At 44.9% G+C, this 22,539-nt stretch overlaps 1 protein-coding gene and 1 long non-coding RNA gene across 4 annotated transcripts in view; both read left to right on the forward strand.

Moving 5' to 3' along the window:
* Positions 1 to 22,539, forward strand: part of PTPN4 (protein tyrosine phosphatase non-receptor type 4) — a 123,324-nt gene that overhangs the window by 14,431 nt on the left and 86,354 nt on the right. Inside the window, exons 2-3 of one of the 3 annotated variants that reach the window (XM_085553225.1) lie at positions 7,517 to 7,718; positions 8,774 to 8,860. In XM_085553225.1, the coding sequence (XP_085409351.1) occupies positions 8,794 to 8,860 (67 nt within the window). In that variant the 5' untranslated portion in view covers positions 7,517 to 7,718; positions 8,774 to 8,793. Of the gene's footprint in view, positions 1 to 7,516; positions 7,719 to 7,984; positions 8,048 to 8,773; positions 8,861 to 16,168; positions 16,715 to 22,539 lie in introns of those variants that run through there. The other 2 variants (XM_085553226.1, XM_015868626.3) reach the window with 2 other exon arrangements.
* LOC146760071 (uncharacterized) lies at positions 9,906 to 11,397 on the forward strand. Its single transcript, XR_014948292.1, has 2 exons — positions 9,906 to 10,045; positions 10,143 to 11,397. It is a non-coding gene; the product is annotated as an uncharacterized LOC146760071 (long non-coding RNA).

The following is a 22,539-nucleotide window of genomic DNA, read 5'->3' on the forward strand; positions in this document are numbered from 1 at the left end:
TTGCCCAATTAAGAGAAGTGTCCATCACCCAGCTGCTGCCCACCAGTGTCATCTGCTATGCCGTATAACTTCACTTCTCTGTGAGGATGTCTTAGAATCATAGTATCATTTGAGTTTAAAAGAACCCTTAAAGGCCATCTAGTCCAACTCCCTGCAATGGACATAGACTCCTACAGCTCCATCAGGTGCCTGGAGATGTTTCTCTGAAGGCTGTTCAGCTTATGTCATATTTCTAATTCCACTATTAACAAGGCTTTTGTAATTTTGATGGGCAGAGTCCACTTTCTTCATTTAAATCAATTTTTCTGAGTCACCTTAAAAGAAGAATGGTTGCACTGTGAGAGGGTTAGCTTGAGAGCTTGCTTATGGAAGGTTTTTGCTGCAGAGAGAGAGCTTGAGATTGTCTAAAACTATAATCTTTTAATGTGCTAAATCTCTGTTCCCTAAACACACAGTCTATTTATATTAGGGTAAGGTTGTCATAACTTGCTGATGTAGGCTGGTAAATAATGCATCTTATAGCTAGTAAATAGGGGGAAAAACAACAAAAAAAACATTAAACCTTCTCTGTAGAATTTTTTCAGCACGGTACTTAAATTTGCTGGAAAAATCCAAGATGGCATAAGCTGTCAAGTGCCGAGACACAGCCAATACGGTGCAGGTTTTTCCTTCAGATGAACATTCAAGGACATTCTAGCCTTTCTGCTTAAATTCCAAAAAAGATGCAGACAAAGTAAATATTAGCTTTGTGCTCAGCCCTTTTCTTTGCACATCAGGTGTCAAGGCCCTTGCCAGTTTTTATTTTGGCAAGCCTGATTACCAGGTTTGCTTGCCAAGGCTGGAGAGAAACATCCTTTGTTGGCAAGATGGTCTGGATGACCTAATGCTAATAGCTGTTCCTTTCTGCAGCTTCTCTGGTTCTGCCGAGGATTGCAGCACTGGGGTACTCTAGTTTCGGCTTATTGAAATCCTCATGTTGCTCATACTGCTGGACTGCTGAAGCTCAGTATACTTGCCCAAGTATGTTGTATCTGAAAGATATGAGGAGTGATTCGGTGTTTATCAAAGCTCCGTCACAGGGTTTTAGTGTCTGTTGGCCACGTTTTCAAATGTGCCCAAGAGTGTAATGAACACTCATGCAGTGCCAGAGGAGCTGAATGCTGGGCTGCTCTTTGAGCACAGTCTGAGTAATGAGTGCTTCTCTGTTGAGTGAAAGGACTTGGGACAGATTTCACCTTCTATTTTACTGGGTGAGAAAAATCTATTAATCTCTCTTCCCTTTGCAGGAGGGCTGTAAGTGCAGCAAACTGTGAAGTTAAATGTTTTTTGTACCTTGTAATGACAAATTGTCCGTGTCGCAGTCCTTCCTTTAAAAGCAGGAACTGTGTAAGATACTTCTTCAGGAAATTGGCTTTCTCCTCATTAAACTAATCTTTTCACCCAGAACACAGAGTGTTCCACATGTTCACAACTGCTGAAACATGCTCTCACCATCAAGTCGTTAATGAAGGCAGCTAAGTAGGAGATACCATTAGAATCATTACCTAGTGACAAGATATAAAATTATTCTGACATCCCATCTCAAAGGTGCAATTCTGCTCTCATTCAATATTTCAAGATAAGAATTAAAATAATAAAGCCAGAGCTTAGGAAATCTGTTTGTGTTTTTGGAGCCATACAATCCCACTGCATGGTGACAACTGCTGCAGTCTTCATGTGAATGAGGCAAATTTATAACAGAAAAATGGCAGTAAATAGAAATGTGAATACATTCCAATGTTGTTACCCTAGGCTAGAAGGCAGGAAGCTGGTGAATGCAATACTGCCCAAGCTGGAAGTGAATGAGCACCATTTACCTTGGGAAACACTGAGGCATCATAACCATCTCCAAATCCACACTCACTCTGACAACAGCCATTGGGTACACAAGTCAGGACAGGAGTTCTGTTGCCACCATCTTTTCCTTCTCAAGGCATTTCAATTTTCTTGTAAACGTAGTTACAAATTCGGTTTTTGTGTGTGTGAAAACAGCAAGGTCATAAATATCTGACTGTATCTGATCAAAAACCGAGGCAGAGAGATGCTGTGGAGCAGGCAGAATAGATATAACCCCTATTTTATGCTTTTGCTTCCTTGTTTTTATTTATTTGTCTGTTTTGGAGACTAAGGAGACATGCAACAGATTATAGCCTGTGTTATTTTTAAGCAATGTGTGTGTACGTTTGATATGTCTATTTTGTTTCACTTCTGCATCTGTAACCAGCAAACACAAGTGCAAAGCAAGGTGAAATTCTGTAGAGATGGCTATATCGTAACGCTAGGGAGGGAGCTGCAATGCCAGTTTTCTGGAAGAAGCCCTTCTACATCAATATTTTGTTCTGGCAGAAGACAGCTTGATGCACTGCAGGAGAATAATAGCTGTGTACAATAGTGAAGTTGCCTCTGCACTGGCACTAGGGCTTTGTTCAGGGCTTTGCTTTAGCAACCAACCTCTCAACGCTGCTGCGTTACCATACTTTGGGATGCATTGCAGTGAGGTCTCCAAATGCACCAGCTGGTTTCCTAAAGGATGTGCTCTGAGAAGTAGGTTTGGCTGCTGTCCCCTCAGCTGCTTTTTCTGTGCCACCCCCTGAGCCCAGCAGCCTGATGTGTGGGGTGGAGCTGCTCTCTGGGAGGCTGCAGTGTGGCTGTCCTGCTATTTCACATGCTAAATTGAAAAGAAAAACAGCTTCTTGTTATCTTATTGTTACTAGTAATAGTAATAGTATATCACAGCAATAGGGGCCATCACGTAGCATGAACATGACTTGTCTAAGAAGGAGCTAGCCCTGCTCATTGAGGAAATAATCCAGCCTGTGCCTCTGGGAACTGGGAAGCATTGCCTGGACACAGTTTATTTCACAGTATGTGCAGCTTTTCTGTTTTAGAAAAGGAAATGCTTTCTTTGTGACATAAAATGCAGTCTTGCACCACAAAGTATCATGATGATCTTCTTTTGGCCACTGATGATTAAGGTGAATTTTGTTCAGAATGACTGTATTGAAAGTTGAAAATTAAAGGGAATAAGACAAGAGTGGCATTCATGGGCCTTGGGTAAGGATCTTGAAGAATATTTGCATAGGTGTAGATTTAATTGTGCATTTTAGAGTTCTGCAAGCAAAATGTTTATTCAGAGTTTGAGGATTAATTGCAGATGAATATAAATTATTCAATCTTTAATAAATAGACTGGGGAAATAATGAGAGTGGGTGCATTCGTGAATTAAAAGGGGTATGGTCAGTGAGGAGTGTAGGGGTGGGTTGAGGGTTGGACTAGGTAATCTTAGTGGTCTTTTCCATCCTCAATGATTCTGTGATTCTAAGAAAAGAAGAGTGCAGATCTGAAGCAATGTGAAGCATAGCAGTTAATGGAATAACAGCATTCATATCTGAAGGATATATAACAGTCATCTCATTCGTATGTAACTTTTGGCTCATTTTTATTATTATTTTTTTTTTCCTAAGTTATGTCCAGTTTGACCCCAGAAATGCTCTGGTAGAAATCCAATTATGTGCTTACAAGTCTGAAGCTAAGGTTATATTTGGGGGCCAATGCTGTGTCTTTTTATCAGCCCAGAGACAGCCTAGCTGAGTGGGTAAACAACAGTTGATCCTAAGAAAGCTGATTTGGAAATAAGTATTCAGTGGAGGAAAGAACCAGTATTTCAATGCAATATTTGCATGAAATATCATTTTCAGAGTATTATTCAAAGATACATTGAGGTATTGAATATGAAAAACATTTATCTGTGATAAGTGTTTAACAGAAAAATATTGCCCAGCTTTGCAATGAATAATTCCATCTGCATTAGAAATGTGGGCATGAGTGTGCATATTATTCATATCTTTCTAAATATTAAGGTAAATTGCTACTCGCTAATAGATACTTACAATCTCTTTTTGTGCAGAATGTCATTAGGTACAGCTTTCCAGAGGAGCAGAGCCACTCAGAAGTTTAAATGTGATGATGAGTTACAGATGCAAAGTGTGTCTATAAATCAGGTCATGGGAGCTGGTCACAGGGAGCTGCAGGTAATGTAGAGTTCTGTAGGTCTCTGTGGAATTACCTGGGTACGGATCTCACCCTCTTTCTTCCTCCATAGAGAATACATGGATACAATTAAATGTTTAAAAGCTGGTTAGATACAGAGCAGATTTCTGATGGAAATAGATGGATGATGGATAAGGCTGGTTGCATGATACCCTGATGAAAGAAGGCAAACTTTTGTAAGAAAAGCAAGACAGTGATGTAGAGACCTCACTGCAGAAAGATCTCTCTGCTGTGTTTCTACTTCTGTCTCATTATAATTGACATTTAGGCAGGCAGTGGGAGTCAACTAATGTAAATAGCTATGAGGCATGTCTAAGAGAAAAGCAGAATATCAACCAGAAATAACATTTTTTCAGATTTGACTTCTTGCACTGATCCAGAAAGCTCTCATTCTAAAGCAAATTGGAGTTGTTTGATACCATAAAGTATGTGGTTTGTGAGAGGATTTAAAGCTAAGCTGGTTCAATTATGCACCCTCTGACTTCAAAAAGCTCTCTAGACTGCATCAGCCCATATGTCTGGTTAAAGCTTCACATATGTTGTTAAACAATTTTGATAACACAGCAATAATATTGCCATAAACAACAGATATTAATAACAGGTAGTTACCAAAGCATCATGGCTATTTATTACACTCTCTCTCTGTTTATCTATGTACACATCCTACCAGGCCATTATTTCAGTACAATGGTCCTACAGCAGAGATCTCTGCATGGCTAGATTGTGCCAATAAAATGTTAGCTGTATCTTGAAGCCTACTAAGAACAGCAGGAGATATTGCACAGGCACCAGGAGTACCTGCACAGGGTAACAGCAGAGACCCAGAAGAGGCAGGCACAAGACTGTGCCAGAAGCCTTGAGCACCAATCTCAAGTAGTGAATTACTGATCACAAGAGAAATGCAATCTTGAGACCTGGGCAGGACCAGTTTTAAGGCCTAACTGGGGCATGTGTTGAGTTGTGTAACCACCTATTGCAGTCCACTGGCAGTACAAGTGGAAACACCTTTAGATTGTGCACAAGATTGGAACAAAACCGACTAGTTGCACAGGAGCCTTATTTCAGAATTAGCTATGTGAATTGATCTGATATCCCTGTGTTGATGCATACGTAAATAATATTTCTTCATTATATTTGCTCTAGCATTGTATTGCTTGTGTTTGGTTTGAGGCTTTGGTTGTAACTGGATACAACACAGAAAACTATGCATTTGGTTTTCTTGTGAAAGGAACGTCGACACTAACTGCAGTGTTTCTTCAAACACCATTGTTTAGCTCTTATACAAAGCTCACAGGCCTTCATCATCCCACCCAATGCACTGTTTCCATCCACTTCTAGCACAGTCTGGCATTGTGAGTGCCTGGAAAAGAATTCCAGTAGACAGGATAGGCTTAGAGTCTACACTGCAGGAAGAGATCATGAATTTGTGACTGATCTATAAGCTAAAGAAAACCGATTTGCCTTATATGCCTGCTATCACTTTGTGCTGACGTAGGCTGATGGAGACAATAAATAATGTTTACACAAAGCTCTTCTAGAATCATGTAGGTTTTATGGCATAGTCACACTTCAGCAGCTTAGTAACATGTGTTACATAAATTAAAGTTGCTCCTGGTGCACAGAAAGAAGCTTCATGCTGTAAATGACAGAGCTGAATTAGCAGTATGACCCTGTGAGTTTGTTAAGCAGCATCTCTCCAAAAACAGAGGTAGATGTGGACAATTGATCACAAATGACAATTGGTGGTTATGCTGTAAGGACAGATTCTGAGCACAAATGTATTTATTTATTTATTTTAATCTGCAGACAATTCTGAAAAACAGTATCTGTGAAAGGATTCCTTAGTGCAGACATTTAGAATGGGGCTTGTGTAGCAACTTCTGGACCACTTTTATTCTGCTAGGAAGGAATGTGAGTGGGATCCTAGTGCACCATACACCTATGGTATATATCAGCCAGGGGTAGAGCAGGTTTCTGTTGATCTTTGCCACGTCAAATCCAGCATCTCACTTAAGAACCAAGGGTTTCACACAGGCTTGTCTGTATTCTTTTATATCCTTGCTATGTGGTCAGACTGATGCGTTCTGGCTCGCCACGCTGCCTGCCTTCCCTCCCCTCTGTTCATTCTGGAAAGCTTTACTTCAGAGGCACATTGCTTTCCCTCAGTGCCAGTAGTGCCCTGCCTTTCCCCGTACTCTAGGAAAAAATGAGGTGCTACTGGCAGCTCTCAGGAATAAATGGCTGCAGATTTTATGCTGAGTGCCTTCAGATTGCGCTGTGGAACTGAGCAGGTTGAAGTCTGATGTGGGCTTGTGTGCTTACCTGGGCCAAGTCATGCTTCTGCATGTGGTTTCACAATTGACGCTTCAGTAAGTAATGGTTCAGTTGGCTGAGTTAGATGTTGGTGACTTCAGATGTAGAAGCAAGCTGGATCAGACCTATCTTAATGGTAGGAGAGGCTGAGAGGGCTAGACTATTCAGCCTGTAGACAAGGAGGCTGAGGGGGGGGATCTCATCAGTGTCTGATGATGTCTGAAGGGAGGAGGCAATGAGCTTGGAGTCAGGCTCTGGTCAGCAGCACCCAGTGCCAGGGCCAGAGGAACTGGGCACAAACTGGAGCACAGGTGGTTCCTTCTGTCCATCAGTGCCGTGATGGAGCACTGACACAAGTTGCCCAGAGAGGTTGTGAAGCTGCATGTATGTGGGCCTGGGTCTTGCTGGAATGGGGGTTGGTGTATATGGCCTCCAGACATCTCCATCCTTTCCCTAAAATGTGGATGAGGTGCCTCACAGAGATCCTTTGGGCCATAAGGAAGGACAGCAGGAGGAGCACCCATAGGAACAGCCACCTTTCAAAAGAATGGGGGAAAAACTGGCACAAAGTACAATAGGATTCAGGGAGTTTATGAGGCAGTGATTGCAAGAAGACAGTAAGTGAAAGGCAGTTGAATTGGGAGAGAAAGGGGAGAGCAGGAGGAGATAATGAGATTAGTTGCCACAAAAGCAGTGCAGTGTTTCTTTAATGTGCTACATAGAACAGATGGTGAAAGGCTGTTGTGATTTTATATCAGGGGGTCAAGCTTTATGAGAGCGTACGTTTTCCCTGTGTTTGTTACCTGAAAGTGCTATCACTTATGCAGGCCTTCCCAGGATTCAGTTGCCTCTGAAATGGCAGGCAGGCATTCTGCAGAGGGGGCTTGGGGTTAGTGAGGTTTCCCCCCTCACCCGCAGTGTGTGCCTGGGGGCAGCGTGCGAGAATGTCCTCAGGAACAGTAAAAGTAATGTTATGGAACTATAGAACGTGCTGAAGGAATTGGCCCCAGAAGATGTGTTCCTTCCTTTCAGTGATTCCTATTGCTATTCAAGCCCAGCAAAGCAATTCTGCTAATGTTGTGACATTTCTTTTGTTGCTTTCTTTCTTGTGTAGCACTTCTAGCAGATGGTTATTTGGAGCAGAAGGGACCACGTAACATTTGGGTTTTCTCCTGACGAATGGCAAGAATCAGCTCCAACCCAGTGACCTGTTACAAGTCTGCCAGCAAAATCAGAAGTTAATTTCAGGTCTAGTGATGGGCTCACAACTGGATCCCTGAGGAGCTCGGCAGCGCTCCTGTGTGCCACTCCCAGAGGTGGGCAGAATCCTTCAAATGGCAGAGCCCTGATTTCTGAGGATCATTGCAAAGCAAACTCAATTTCATGCAGGTTGTGACCTCTTGTTTGAGTGCTCAGAGATTTGTGACCTACTTCATGACTGAGCTTTTTGTTTGCTTTTAGCTCTTTGGATGGAGAAACTAAGAAGTAAGATAAATGCCGGAGGACAAATGTTTATTTTTAACACTAGCTTCTCAGTGTAACTAACTGTAGTTGTCTTGCTTTTTCTCCTGACCCTCACTAGGTCTTCCATACCTCACATGAAGCGTTAAGTGGAATGCCACCAAAATTAAATCTCTGAAACTCGGTAAATAATCCATAGCTTAGAATAATGCTGTGTATTGTCATTGGCTAAACTGATTTAATCTTTACCGTATCTGTGGGGAAGAAAGGGAAAAAAAAAAAGGGGGGGGGGGGAGGTGGGAACAACAAAAAGCAGATATTTTCCCTGCTCTGTCTCTTAATCCATCTTTCTCTGTACTAATCTGAAGATGAGCTTATGAATGGCCAATAAGGAGGCCAGGCACAGTGACAGACTGCCGAGCATCTGGTCTCGATCTGCTGTATATCACAGATATTTTGAAGCTCATCACAGCAGCACGTTGGGTTCCTAAACTGTAAATAATTACTTCTATAAGGCCCTGTTTCAGATTTAACAAAACATCATTTTCTATTCCAACTGTTGTCCCAGAGTAAGCCTAGATAGGCAAATTAAATGTTACAGTAAGATAGGCACTGTTGTGAAGCCATGCTTTGGGGTTATTTTTTTCGGGAAGAAAGCAGAGCACTGCTGTTGTACCTTAACCAGGTCATACTGAATTTTCCTCGGATCACGTTTTCCCTCTTCCAAAAATCACAGAAGTGCTATCAATTGAGCTGTAACACGCATTGCCTTTTTAAATAGTGTGTTTTAAGGCAAGGGGTACACAGCAAGCAGGCCTAAAGGAGGCTGGGGTAAAAAGGACCTGATGGGAACACAGCCCTGAGACTTCTCTGAAACAGTTCTGATCCTCATTTTGTTTTGTCTACGTAGAACCTCCGAGACAGACCCTGATGTATGTACTTCATCACGTGAGAAGGACTGTGCAGAAGTACTGGTCTGGCTCTCCTGCACCAGAAGGTAAGAGGATGCCAGTTTGTTTACTAGCAGGTGTTGCACAATGCACAACACAGCTTAGGAAAGGGGCTGGCAGGCTCTGTGGGAGCCACGCCGTTCAGAGCTTCCCCAGCTGGCTGGGTCAGAGCCTTGCATAATGACAGAAAAAATAACGCTTATCTGCAATAGCATTTGAACTGTAAATGTCATTAAAAATAGGATCTACCATACTTTTTTTTCCAGTTAGGTACCCAGTTTTTTATTCCTGAGGTAAAGCTTACAGGGAAAGAAAGACTCATTGCACTGACATGTATGGTTCACTGAACTTTATATTTCATGGCACGCTCTTAGTAAACCTTTCATACATTGGGTAATTATCCGATACAGTTGCACATGAGTAATAACAGCATAGGAGCAGGCTTGCTTTATCCTCTGCCACACCACTCCCGGAAGGATGCTGTGTTAAAGTCAGTGCAGTTACTCTAGTGGGAAACACACTGCTCTCACCTATGCACCACACAAATGTATAGACAGAGTAACACTATCACTGCTTTGTTTTAAACACTTTATTTTGTGCTGAGTCTTCAAATCTAGCTTATCTGTCTCAATAAATGTTTGATGGTCTCAGTGTAGCATCTAGTGGAGAAAGGGTAAATAACAGAAAAAAAAAAAAAAAAAGAAAGCAGAAACATGCTGTTAACCCTGTGCATTACAGGGTTTGCTGCCTCCAATCTTGTTTATCTTGCATTCACACTCACTGCTGTCTCCAGTCTAAGGACAGACCCCAAGCTGACGTACTGTGAATTCTGCCCCATCCCCTGCCAGAACAGAGCTATCAGGGCTGTGGGATGTGGCCGAGTACAGTCCTGGCAGAAGGTATGAAAGGAGAAAAAGAAAGCTTTATTTTCAATAACTAAGAACTTAGCTGAGTAAGGAGTGGGAGGTTTATTTTACAATTACTTTATTCAGACGTTATTGGGACTTTGTCATGTGGATAATCTCTTTGGTCTTTTATGGGAAGGTGAACAAAGGAGCACAAATCTATACACCAAAACCTGCCTCTGGGCACAGCTGATGGTGAAGAGTCCTCTGGAAGCACCACTGCTGCAGACGGGATCAGGCCAAGAAACTAATGATGGGGTTGCAGAGCCAGTTCCTCATGATACGGCATGGAAATGTGCTGCCTTGGGCAGAAATACAAAGTAGATGGTAAATATGGGCCTCATTAAGGGTAGCTCCAGAAAACACTGTGATTAATCCCAAATTATCAGAGATGTGATTTTTTATTTTATTTTATTTTTTGCAGAATTCTGAGTGTCACCACTGATCCACATTGGCAAGCAGTTACAGAGGCATCTGTGTTGGCCTGGTGGCACCAACCAGTATGTAGCACAAGATTCAAGGGTTACCATGTTTGTCCTTGCTAAATCTTCTAAGCAAGATGGTGAAGTGTTCAGATGTGTTTACTCCCTCATCCCTTCATAGGATGCCAGCCAGGAAGATTAAGGTGGGGGATCCTTATTTTCCTGTCTTGGTGCAAGGGAGTGCCTTGGAGCAGGGATGCTCTTGGGATAATCCCTTGCAGTGCTTTACAGCCTGTCCCTAATTACTCGGTGTTTTCCTGTTCCTCTGAGCTGCCTGTGGTCCCACCCTGCGGCTCCAGCACAATCAGAACACTCCTGTTTTCTGAGAACAGAGGAAAGGGCAGCAGGCATCAACAAAAAACTATCTCCCATAGGCAATTAAGTGGCACGGGCTGGGGTGGGAGGAAACAAACCCCAGTTTTTTACTTGGCTATGTGGAGAGGGATTTCTTCTTGTGTACTTTTATCTATCCCAAAGGTGACTTTGAGAGTTTGGCAATGCTCCTGCCAAAGCCAAGCATTCAAAGAGGAGATTGTTCCCAAATTCTGAAACACAAAATATGTTTGCATTTTAATTTGCATTCTGTTTCTTTTTTTTCCCCTTTACTTTCATATTTCCAAGTCCCCACAACTCTTATGGCTAGAAACATCACGAGGATTCTTATCATCAGCACTACTGCTGCTTGTGACAATAATACATAAAAGCTAAGGTTTTTAGATAATAAGCGAATTTCATGAGCTGTGGGCTGTAAGAACAGAGAGTTCAGATCAGATTAAAGCCACATTAATACTGGAACTAATTGGTAGCTTCGTTGCTGGTGTCTCTGTAGAGATGAAACGATGAGCCACCCTGTCCTCAGTGTGTGGTCCCTTTGTGGCTGAGGGAGATAGGTACAGGTAGAATAGTTGTGTGAATGCACTGCAATGCTGTATTACCATTTTTTAACTCAGTCTATCATCAGTGGGGCTGACACTCTGCTACTGGCTTCTCAGCACCTGTTTCTCTACTAACCCAGAAGCCTATGTATGCCTGTGCTGAGGGTCTATTCAAGGCTCTATCCAGGTAGCAGCAGCCCAGTCAGCGACTCTCTGGTCCTCTCCTCTGCTGGATGTTTCTGAGGCAGGACATCATCTGGTATTCTCCATCCATACTATTTTCAGGCTGTATATATTTTTAAATAAAAAGAAACACACACAACCATTTTGCAGTATTTTTTCCACCTGATTTGAAAATGCAGAGACCTGAATTGCCTGTAAACGATGGCACTTTGTATTACAGTTAGTCTGGCCAGTTCCCATCCAATGAGCCCAAATCTTCTAGCAATTTTTGCTATTTTATAACACAAGCTCTGGGACTACTCCAGTAAGCCAGAAAGTGAGCATTCTGTGAATGGAGAATTCAGAACGAGCTGTACCATTCCTGGAAGAACTTAACCGGTCAAAATCTCTCCTGACAATTTTAATTACTTTGCAGTGGGGCCAGCGTGTGGGTGTACCAGGAAGCGGTTTGCACACATTTTGTTTAGCTGAATTGCTGCTGTGCCCTCTTTTGTGTCTTTCTTAGGAAAAGGTCAAATTTGGCAGTACCGCAAGGAGATCGTTAATGCAAGGTGAAAGCAAACCACAACACTGGATAAACACTTCTATTTTTCTCATTGGAGATATTAACTTGTAAAAAACACTTATTTTTGAAATCCACCACCCTACGCTACAGCAAAGAACAATGCTTTTAGGGCTGGGCTTGCATGTCTGACTAGGGATTACACTGGGGAAAAGCCTTTTGCCGATGCCTGCTGTTGGCAGACAATGTAGACCTCAAAACCTCAACAGTGGATGTGCCGGGCAGTGAGAGGTGACATATGGTCCCTCTGTGTTTCAGATGAGTGAGTTCTGTGCAAACTTTTGTAAAGATGCCTGTGAAAGGCCAAAGAAACCAAACCCTACTGTATTCTTAGTAATCCCTTGCAATAAAAGGTGAAGAGATGACAGGGCAGCCATTTTCTCTGCCCCTCTTCTGTATGTATTTCTGTTTTTCAAAAGGTTCCCTGATGCAGCTTGCAGCCGAGCTGAAATATGAAAACTACCCATGTGGAAGCCTGAACTCATTGTGGCACTTTCCTTTCAGAGCAAAGAAACAAAACCAACAAAAGCAGCTTCTTTACAAAGGTGGAATGTGTATTCCTTATCTACACGGGCTACATTGACTTACAGAATACGGTGCAGCCTTTGCTCAGAAGCAGAGATCTTAGCAACAGCAATGTAAATAGCACTGAATGTGGAACACAGCGACCTGGGCACAGGCACTGTCTTTTTTAAGTCGCTGCTCTGTAACTTCTGGCTCTGAAAGAAAATCGTCTCAAATTCCTGAAAGGTTTCTAGAGTTCAGCCAGATACAGGGCTGGGGCTTCTCAATAGGGATGCTTACAGAAGGGGGAAATAAAATTAAGAATGAAAGCCTGGAATCGCCATGCTTGAGCTGCTCATTTCAGGATACTCTTTTTTACTTTATTTGTAACTACAAAAAGAAATCAATAGCAGAATGGAGCTAATTCCTTATAAACTGAGCCTGTCTGTTTCTTCTGCTTTCTGAGTGTTTCTTTCACTCTTCTTCAGTATTCCAGGTTCCAGAAGTACCTGGAAAATATATGAGAAATTCTCATTTATCATATTCTCATTCTCATCTGATGCAAGGAAAGTGAACTGGGAACAATTACTCATTTCTTATGGGAATTTATGGTGAGAAGTTGCAAAGCCAAGAGGCTTTGGTGGCAATTGGTAGCTAGGTTGCTTAATGATGGACCTAGAAAAGGCAAAAACTATTTTAAAGCATAACATAGCTCAAACTAAAGTTATAGGCCTGTTACTGAAATTACTGGGTGAGGTTCTTTGGGCTAAGACAAACTAAAAGGGCTACATGTAACTAAATGGGCACTTTTGGCTTCAAATCTATGAAAGTGGTTTGCCTAAAATAAGATCATTGTGGATCTCATCTCAAAACTTTGATCCAATGCTTTTTAAGGTTCTAAAAGTGTTTACTAGATGTTTCATTCACTGCAGTGTTTTACTGGGGTTTCTCATGTCCAGTATTCACATTTTAGGGCACAACGGGAAGCAAAAGACAGAAGTCCTGCTTAGGCCATAGTATGAGGCCATTGCCTGATGGTTGTTCGTGTACCTTGGCAGTTTTACTGTTCTTCTACAGTTTCTATTTGGAAAAGGTTTAGTGCTTCAGAATGTCTTTTGGCCTCCTTTATGATGGTTTTATATTTAACTTGGTAGAGTGTATACCGCTCCTGTTTCAGACAGAAGCAGAAAACACCAGTATACCACCAGCAGATGCACAGATGATGTTCACAAAAGGCTCAGGTATGTGCAGTGTGTATGTGGAAATGCAGCCTTGTGGTGCTTGGATGCATATTAAAGGTGAAGGAGTTTGTTGAGAGCTGGCTTAGCAAAATGTGGTCCAGGTGCTATGGCTACTTGTGCTCCCTTCAGCTTCCATTCTCAGTTAGTGTACATAAAGGGCTATCTATTTCTTAAATTTATATTTCAAGAGAAATACAGGCAGCTTCCAAACTGCGTGATCCACGCAGCAAGTTTATTAACATAGATGATTATTACATTGCACTGTACAGCTCAATCGGAGCTCTGTTGTACCAGGTATTGCACAAACATGAAGTGAAAGTTGGTCCCTGCCCCAAACAAGAAACAATTCTGTCCTCGCAGCTTACACAAAGCTTTGCTGAGCAAGCACTCTGAGTATTTCTGACACTGCTGCATTCTGACAGTGATCCCAAAGCCACGTTCAAGCAGGAGCTTGCCTGCCGTGCACACGCCAGCAGCACGCGCCATGTGGGATCTGGCCAATCTGGCTGCAGGGCTGTGCCTGTGCCCCTTGGGTTTCAGGGAGCAAGGTGTGCGTGCTTCAGTGTTGTGCTGAATCAGAGTCCCACTGTATAGAAAGTGCATCTGCCATTAAACATACATCATACTTGCTTTTAGCGCTAAGATTAAGTGCCTTGTCTCCTGCTCCTTTCCCAGCTAAACTCCATTTGTGGTGAGAGTCATCCATCTTGACTTGCTTTAATGCAGTGTTTAAGTGTGTCAGCGAGGCAACAAAGCAGTTTGCATTTGGTATTTCAGTGAGACATTAAAAATCCCATTCACATTTTTAAGTATGCGTTTCTCTCACATAAATTACCACAGCTTGGTTGGCAGGTCCTGAGCGAGTAATAAGGGTTTTGGCACAAACACATACCACAGATCTGCTAAGTAAAGGAAAATCTTTTGTTTGTTCCTACTTTTATGTAAGAGTTGTGAGGCTTAACTTAAAGTATTTGCTAGAAGATGTCATGTTTATTGGCTGTACCTTATTACTCACTAAGATAACAAATCCCCTCAAAACACAGCAGTGATAGTACAGGTCCATCCCCATGCACCTGTGTATATATGAAGCTGTGACCACGTAGCTATGCAGCAGGCAGCTTTTATGACAGGCTGTAGCCAAAAAATTGCTCTTTTATGTGAGAGCAGCCCCTGAGAGGGAAGTGAGCTGAATGCAGTTCTTACATATGAAAGGAATGTGTTCTCTTTCTGGTAAACAATGAGAGTCACACTGCAGTCTGCTTGCTTGCTTTCATTCATAACTCTGGGATGTGGTCACTCTGTGTTTAACACATAACAAGTCGTAATTCTGCAAAGTAAGTTCTCCTGTGCTGAAGCCCACGTTGCAAGCTGGGAGCAATGTCTGTACACAGGTATCACGCCTTGCCATTTTGCTCCATTTGTGCTGTAAGATCACGAGTTGGAGAAGTTAGTTTGGTGTCTATTTTTAAAGCACTCTGAACTCTTGCAGCATAGGCCTGACCTGAGCACACAGCGGGATTCTTCCACTGCCTTTGAATGGAGCCCTCTGTCAGCGATGCATGGCGGGGCTAATCAGGTAATGCGAGGAAACAGCTGCGAAGTGCCCAGCCTTCAGGATCTCACCAATTCTGTGTCCCATTAGCAAAACATATCCTTTAGTAACAGCTTGGCAACTCTGCAGCTAAGGGTCTGTAATGCACAGAGTAATACAGTAAGTCTGTAATGCGTTCTGTGTGCTGCTGCTGCTGGCAGTATTGCAGAGCTGCACAACACGGATATTGGATGTCTCTGGATTCAAACACAATGGGGCTGTCAGTACAACTACGGAATGTAAATGTAAAACGAAGGGGTACGGCTGCTTTCTAGAAATAAACTGGGGGCAAACAGCCATCAAGGAGGGCTAATGGAAGCAAAAGAGAACTGGCACAAGAACAAATGGGTATGAAACGAGCAGGAATAAATGTAGGATGGAAACATAGAGGTTTCCCCAACTTCAAAAGGATGCGATTTTAGAAAGCTGGCTAATTAGAAGAGCGCCTGCAAACTCCCATAGCGTTATTATGCATTTGCTATTTAGGAATTTCATTGCGAAATCCAAGAGCTCGTTCCCTACGTGCCCATTACTTGGTCGAGTTGTGAAAGGCTGTGCTTTAATAAACGGAGATTAAAGATATTTCTAACCAGCCCCGTTTACACGCGTTATAAACGATCACAGCGCCTCTTAGAGCAGTTTTGGGGTGAGGTTTAAGGCTCTAAGGTCCCTTCCAACCCACACGAGACTGTGGTACTGTGACACTGTGATACTGTGACACTGTGATACTGTGAGCCCATCCCGTCTCGCTCTGTGCCAAGGAAGCGGAGCGGACCCGGCCGGCAGCGGAACGCCATGGGAGCGCCACGCACCGCTCGTGATTGACAGCTCAGGCAACCAATCCGCTCTCCAGCACGGAACAAAAGCACCGCCCACCTCGATTGATGTCATGCTCATCCAATCGCTTTGCTCAACACACTTCCAGCCCCGCCCCCCGGCGAATCACACAGCGGGTGCGCGACGAACTCTCGCGAGCTTTCTTAGCCCGCCCCCCTCGCTTTGCCGGCGGGTGACTGCGCAGCCGCCATGTTGGTTGCTATGCTGCCGCTGCTGCCCGCATGAGGCGGGAGGCGGCGCCGATCCTCCTCCCGCTCCCCCTTCGTTCCCCCGCCCGCCCGCGCCCCCACCGGCACGCAGGGCTCCTCGGCACGGCCCCACCGCCTCCCCACGGCGCCGCGTCCCGCGTGAGGAGCGGGGCAGGCAGAGGCCGGCCGGGGCTCCGCCGCTTTCCCTCCCACCCTCTCGGGCTTCCCCGCCCCTCACAGCCGGTCCCTCGGCCCAGCCGCCGCAGTACGATGTGGTCCGTGCCGCTGCGGCTGGGCGCGGGGCGGCTGTCGCAGCTGCGGGCGCTGTCGCCGAGGCCGCGGCCGGGCCGGGCGCTGCGGGGGATCTGAAGGCGGTGCGGGCCGGGCGCCACTCAACGCGTGCCCGGGCGCGCCCCCGCGGCGGGGGGTCGCGGGGCAGCGGCGGCGAGCGCAGCCCCCGCGCCTCTATCTAACGCGATCCCGCGGCAGCCCCTTCCCCGCTCCATCTGCAAGGACGTGGCTGTTATATGAAGGTAAGGCGGGCTGGGGGCCGCGCCGTCACCCCCGAGTAACCCCTTCCCCCTCGGGTAACCCCTTCCCCCCCTTGCGGTTCGGGGCCCTGCGGGACGGTGGCTGAGCGGCCGCGGGCGATTCGCAGCCCGAAAGTTGGCATCGCCGCGCTTTCTAGGCACGTTGCTCCGGATAAGGACGGGGAAAACGGGTCGGAGCTGGAGCGCGGTCGTTGCGTGGCTCCGGTCCGTTTTTAGGCTCTTCCTCCAGCAGAAGGGTTGTATAACCAGCCGCGCGTCGCCTGCGTGAACCTTGCGGTGGTTCCCCGCAAGGGAGGAACGCTCCTCTCCTCTCCTCTCCTCTCCTCTCCTCTCCTCTCCTCCCGCACTGCCCGGCAGCCGCTGGCGGTGGTTGCCGTGTATTCGAATTGCTCTGAGCGCTGCTCAGCTGTGCAGCACATGCGGCCGAACTTGGCGCTGCCGTTCGCACCCTGCGAGGCTTCGGGGGTGGCCGTGCGGTGCTTGTTGCGGCTGGGACATGGAAAACATTCGCGTGGCTCGTGTATTACAGAGGTGCTAATGGCTTTCAGCTGGAGGTTCGCTGTCAGAGGGCGGCGTGCACACGGATTTCTGGTCCGCGGGTATATCTGCTGCTCCGAGCTCGACTCGGTGTGCGTGGGGAGGCACCGTGCCGGCCGTGTGCTGCTTAGGCACACACGCAGCCATCCGTGTGTTCGTCACATCGCCGATGTGTGCTGCAGGGGCACGTGGGAGAGATTAGAATTGGAGAAACCGGCCTTATGTTACATGTGGATTTTGAAGGGAAGTTGTCCAGCTCATTGCCTCAGCCTAAAATGCTCTGTATCATAGTCTTACGGATGCCATTTTTTTCCCCCCCCCACAATGGATTTCTTGCTTCACTGACCTAAAAAGTTGTTTTTACATCTCATCAGAGCTCGGTTTGCACTGCGTTGATAAAATGTGATTCTGGGTGATGAGCTCAGTGTGCACGTGTTTGTTTGCATTTCCCAGCCGTATTTAAGCTGTATGAACTCAGGAACATTAGTGTTGGTGTGATACCCAAAGATAACTGTGCTGTCACTGCAGTTTCTTATTGGCGTAGTTTTTATTTCATGCTTTTGTTTGTAGGCTGGCTTTAAACTCAAATAAGCATTGAAATATAACTGTGTTTTCTTCAAAAGCAGAAGTGCATTAATATTTTATCTCCTAGCACGCTTCCCTTGTCTTCTCTGTGAAGTTTGCTTGCAGTCAGATTCACCTCCTTAGGAATTACTTTGGTGGTTATTTCTTGTTCAGTACGGTTTTCCATGCAAAGCGTGGCAACAAGCGAGGCATTTAAGTTCTGTTGTCCTGCTAAAGCCTAATTTAGGTTGTGCAGAGCGATATTGATTGAACACCCCTGCTAAAAATACAGCCAGGGCTGGGTGTGCTTACAGTGTTGTCACAGGGGAGCAGAGGCTGCGCTGGGATTGTGGGAGCAGAAGGAAGGGCTGATTGTTTGTAGCCACGTCTGTAAAGCACACGGGTAGAAGTGAAATCCTGTAATCTTCCAAGTAATTTGAGCTGCTCTATTGAGTGGGTGAACTCCCTGTTAATGAACGGAGCTGGTTTGGTACTACTTACATCTCATTTTCATTAGTATAGTTTGAAAATACGGTAAGCCAATACTTGCGTGCATTGCTCAGCTCTGTTCCTGCAGTGAGCCCTGGCTGGGCAGAGAGATCAGCAGCAAGAACTGGAGCTGGACCAGTGTTCTGTAGGCACTGCAGCGATGCTTACCAAGAGCACTGCCTGCATGTAAGTGTTGTGTGCTCTGTTGGTAACCCTGTGTGCATGTGGCGTGTCACGCTGGCTTCCCTGAATGCAGAGAGTTGGTGCAGTTGGCACCACAGCAGCGTGTTGTGGTGGTGGGATGGGACTGTTCTGTAAGAGTGAGGGGTTACTAGGAGAGTGGTGAGGCCCTGGAACAGGCTGCCCAGGGAGGTTGTGGATGCCCCGTCCTTGGAGGTGTTCAAGACCAGGTTGGACGGGGCCCTGGGCAGCCTGATCTAGTAAAGGTGTATGTTTGGTGGCCCTGCCAGGCAGGGGGGTTGGAACTACGTGATCCTTGAGGTCCCTTCCAACCCGGGTCATTCTGTGATTCTGAATGACTTGTTCCTCTTTCATCCCAATGCCACGAGAAGATTCCGAGTGTTGTTTGGGGGTTGTCTCCTACTGGGACCTTATTATCCCTGGTGTGTAATCTTAGAAATGCTCTGCCGAATGTACACAGCAGTTCCATGTCACTTTCTGCTTGCATTTAGAAAGTGGACTATGTTCTACAGAGATCTTCTGGAAAACTGAATGCAAGTGGCAGGCCTGAGGAAACTGGAAGGGGTGACACGTCAGGATGGATCCCTTGGTCCTGGCCTGTACCTGGGAACACTTGCTTGCAGCACCCAGCCATCTGCATGAGGCAGGGGTAGAGTGTCTGTAGGAAATTAGGGTGGATGAAAAATGTTGCTCCAGCTTCTCAGTTTATCAAAACAATTAAATAGTAGATATGTGCCATTTCTCTTCTGTCATTGAAGTCACTGTTAGATTATTTTTCTTAAACTGACTGATTTTTTGCTCTGTCTCCCTGGGCCTTCCTGCTTCCATTGATTAGCCGCCCTGCTGCCCCAGCACTGTGCCCTGTCCTTTGGCAGCTTACCTTTGGTGACCATCAGATGAACACTGTGCCTTCGTATCCTGTTCTTTGTGTCACGTTTCTTCCATTCTCACCAATTGTAAGAGTGGTCAAACAAGATGCTGTCAACAGATGGTCAGCTGTTGGTGTTTAGTTTTGTTCTTTAATACCATGCTTTCTCCCTGGTGCTGCCACTTCTCGTGAAATGGTCTCACGGGTTTGATCGGGTTTTATTGTGCTTCAGCCTAAACAACCATAAAAATGGTTAGTGTGTGCACATAACATGGGCTTATTTGGTGTGGACAGAAGGAAGAGCAAAGGTAGAGCAAAAAGGGGAGGGGAGGATGCTGGGGCAGGAGGCAGAACAAAAAGAGCAGCAGCGGCTGATGGGTAACAGCAGGTCTCTGCTGTCTGGGCCAGCTGTTCTCATACGCTTGTTTGGGTACAGAGCTGGTTTTCCTTCGGGGCTTCTAATCCATTGACATAGCACAAGGTAGTTTATGCAGGTTTCTGAAAGCCTTTTGAATTTCCAATGTTTTAAAAAAATTCTGAAATTAATATGATCCATTTTGTGATATAATCACATGCCAGAATCTCCGTTCTTCTTTTTGAGAATATTGCAGTGTTGCTGTTCATCACTTACAACGTAATTACTTCAGGTTTATAGCAGTTACAGAGTTCACAGAAGTTTTACTGGCGTGTTGACGTACAAGAAGGAGATGCTGCTCAGATGTGGATGAGGAGGATATGGCTGGTTTGTGGTGTTCTGTGTGGATGGTGCTGGGATGTCTCCCATGTGTTCTACAGAATGTCAGGTAAATCAGGCAGGCACAACTAAACGACTTCTTGCCTGATGTGTGAGAATCGAAGCAGCTTTTACTTCTTTGGCTTTTGCACCTTGAGAAAAGGAATGGTAGGTGATGCAATTAGAGCTCTGTTTGCACACTTGGCACTTGCGATTATTCCTTGGAGAAGTTGTAAGGCGGCTGTTGAACAACATGCAATTCCGTGTGAGTGGTTCTTGAGATGCTGCCATTTCTGCTGCTCCGTGAGGAAGGGAGAAGCAGCTGATATCCATTCATAAATAAGCAGTCTTTTAATTATGAGTACTTACGATCTTTAATGAAGAATGCTTTGGGAAAGATTGTCAGACTGGGCAGTGAAACACAGTTGCTACTGAAGGGTTCTCAGGCCATCCGTAAGATCGAGGCGATAAACAAAGTGGATAATGCACTGTGATGATGTGTGTGTGCTCCCATTGCTGTTCTGGCCATCCCTCATCTTCTGTAGGGTCAGCTGCTATTCTGAGCTATTCTGTGTGACCAAAGGGCCGCATCTTCAAATGGAAATCAGTGCTTTGCTGCTTGAGATGCACATTTCTATACTCGATTTCTTTTAGTCCAAAATCGTGTCAAAGAAGATTCTGGTATCTTATCAACTTGAGGGTTTTACCTTTAATAGCAAATACTCAGTGATTTTTAATTGAACGCTGAAAACATTCTTAGAGCTGATGCTGCTCTTAGGATGTTCTGCTGTGGAGACCCTGCTTGTGTGATATTTTCCTATTTTGTGGGATCATTTTCATAAACTGTTACTTAAAAAAATCCTTTAAACGTAGGCTCTTAGCATTGCTTTAGTGGTGCTTAGTATGACAGTGTAATACAGTTTGATTTTGTGTACATTAACAGTGTGTGGGTTAAATGTATTTCGTGTCTAACAGATTATCAACTTTTAAAGTTGAGTTCTGTAACCGCTGCAATGAAACTGCATCACTGTGATCAGAGTTACACTGCAGATAGTTTCTCAGATGGGGAAGCTGTTCTCATATAGCTCTTACCAATTTTATTTTTCAGCTTGTGTTTGTTATCATCTTTTTAAGATGGCATCAGTCAGGCTTAAAACCAGAAATGGAAGCTGTAGGAGACAGCTCTCCCTGTAAAGCAGAGCTGCTGAAGGGAGCAGATAGGAGCCTGCTGTGATGCTTTGTCTCTGAGACATGGGAATGTACTTTGTGTTGGGAGAAGGCTGCCACCAGGATTCCTGTCTTTCCTTTGGCCAAAGGAAGGTGGTACTTGCAAGTAGTCAAGCGTGTGGATCTGACGCACTGAATAGCTGTGTTTTATAAAAGAACAGATTCGAGCGTGACATTCAGAAGCTTGTGATCCTTCTTGTCTGTGCCAGTGGAGATCTAGTGCTGAACTAGCCAGGCTGTAACGTAACGTCATGGAGATTTTGTTACTTCCTCTGGCTTCTGAGATTGAGAAATGGTCACTGCCCTTACAGCACACAGAAATACACCGGGCAGTTGGAGTGCAGTTGTGTGTTACCAGCAGTGCTCCCAGGTCTGGATGAACAGATAATTCCCTGATGGTGTTTTGTCAGCGTGTTGTCATAAGCCCTGCCAAACATGTGCAAGCCTGAGAAATCATTCCTTGTACCAGTAAAAGTTGCTGCTAGAAGAAATAAGACTTTTGAAAGTGGTTCAAATGAGTTGTGATACTCCAAAGCGCGACGTTTATCTCGGGGTCTGAGGGAAGATGCTTCCCAGATCATGCAGCTGTCTTTTGGTGCTTTTTGGTTTGGTGGTTTTGCTTTAAGGAACACAACAAAATCATTTTGGAAGGAAAAAAAACAGACGGTAAAAATGGATTTCTGTCCGTAACTTTGTAGAGAAATCAGAACTGGTTTTTGTGGGGGAGAGAGAAGGAGGGGAAGAAGCTGTGGTCTTTCCTAGAAAAAAGTTGGATTTGGAGAGAGTTAAAATCAACATCTGTCACTCTGTGTGTGTGTTGATTCTTGCCACAAACTCCTTTGGTGTCACCTGAATAAGAAGCGTGATGTTTCTGTCTGCATTGTGTACGTGGGGTTGAAGCTGGGCAGCACCAAGGGGCGATGGCACTGCTGCTCTCAGGTCATATGCTGTACAGTGGTGTGTCTGCACTGCTCTGCACTGGATCTCTGAGCTGCCTGTAGCCTTCGTGCTACCCTTAATATGCTTTAGTCAGTTTATACAGTGCCTATGTTTAGGAAAGATGTACTTCAGGAGAAAGGAGGTGTAGTAGTTATTTTCACTTCTTAAAAATGAGATTTAGTAGAAATTGACATATGCTTTTTTAATCCTTGTGGCCTGTAGCTTCCACGTTGTGTGCTTCTATTAAGG

The sequence above is a fragment of the Coturnix japonica genome, chromosome 7 (assembly GCF_054131305.1).
Source record: "Coturnix japonica strain WE chromosome 7, WE-NBRP24, whole genome shotgun sequence".
Lineage (NCBI taxonomy): Eukaryota > Metazoa > Chordata > Aves > Galliformes > Phasianidae > Coturnix > Coturnix japonica.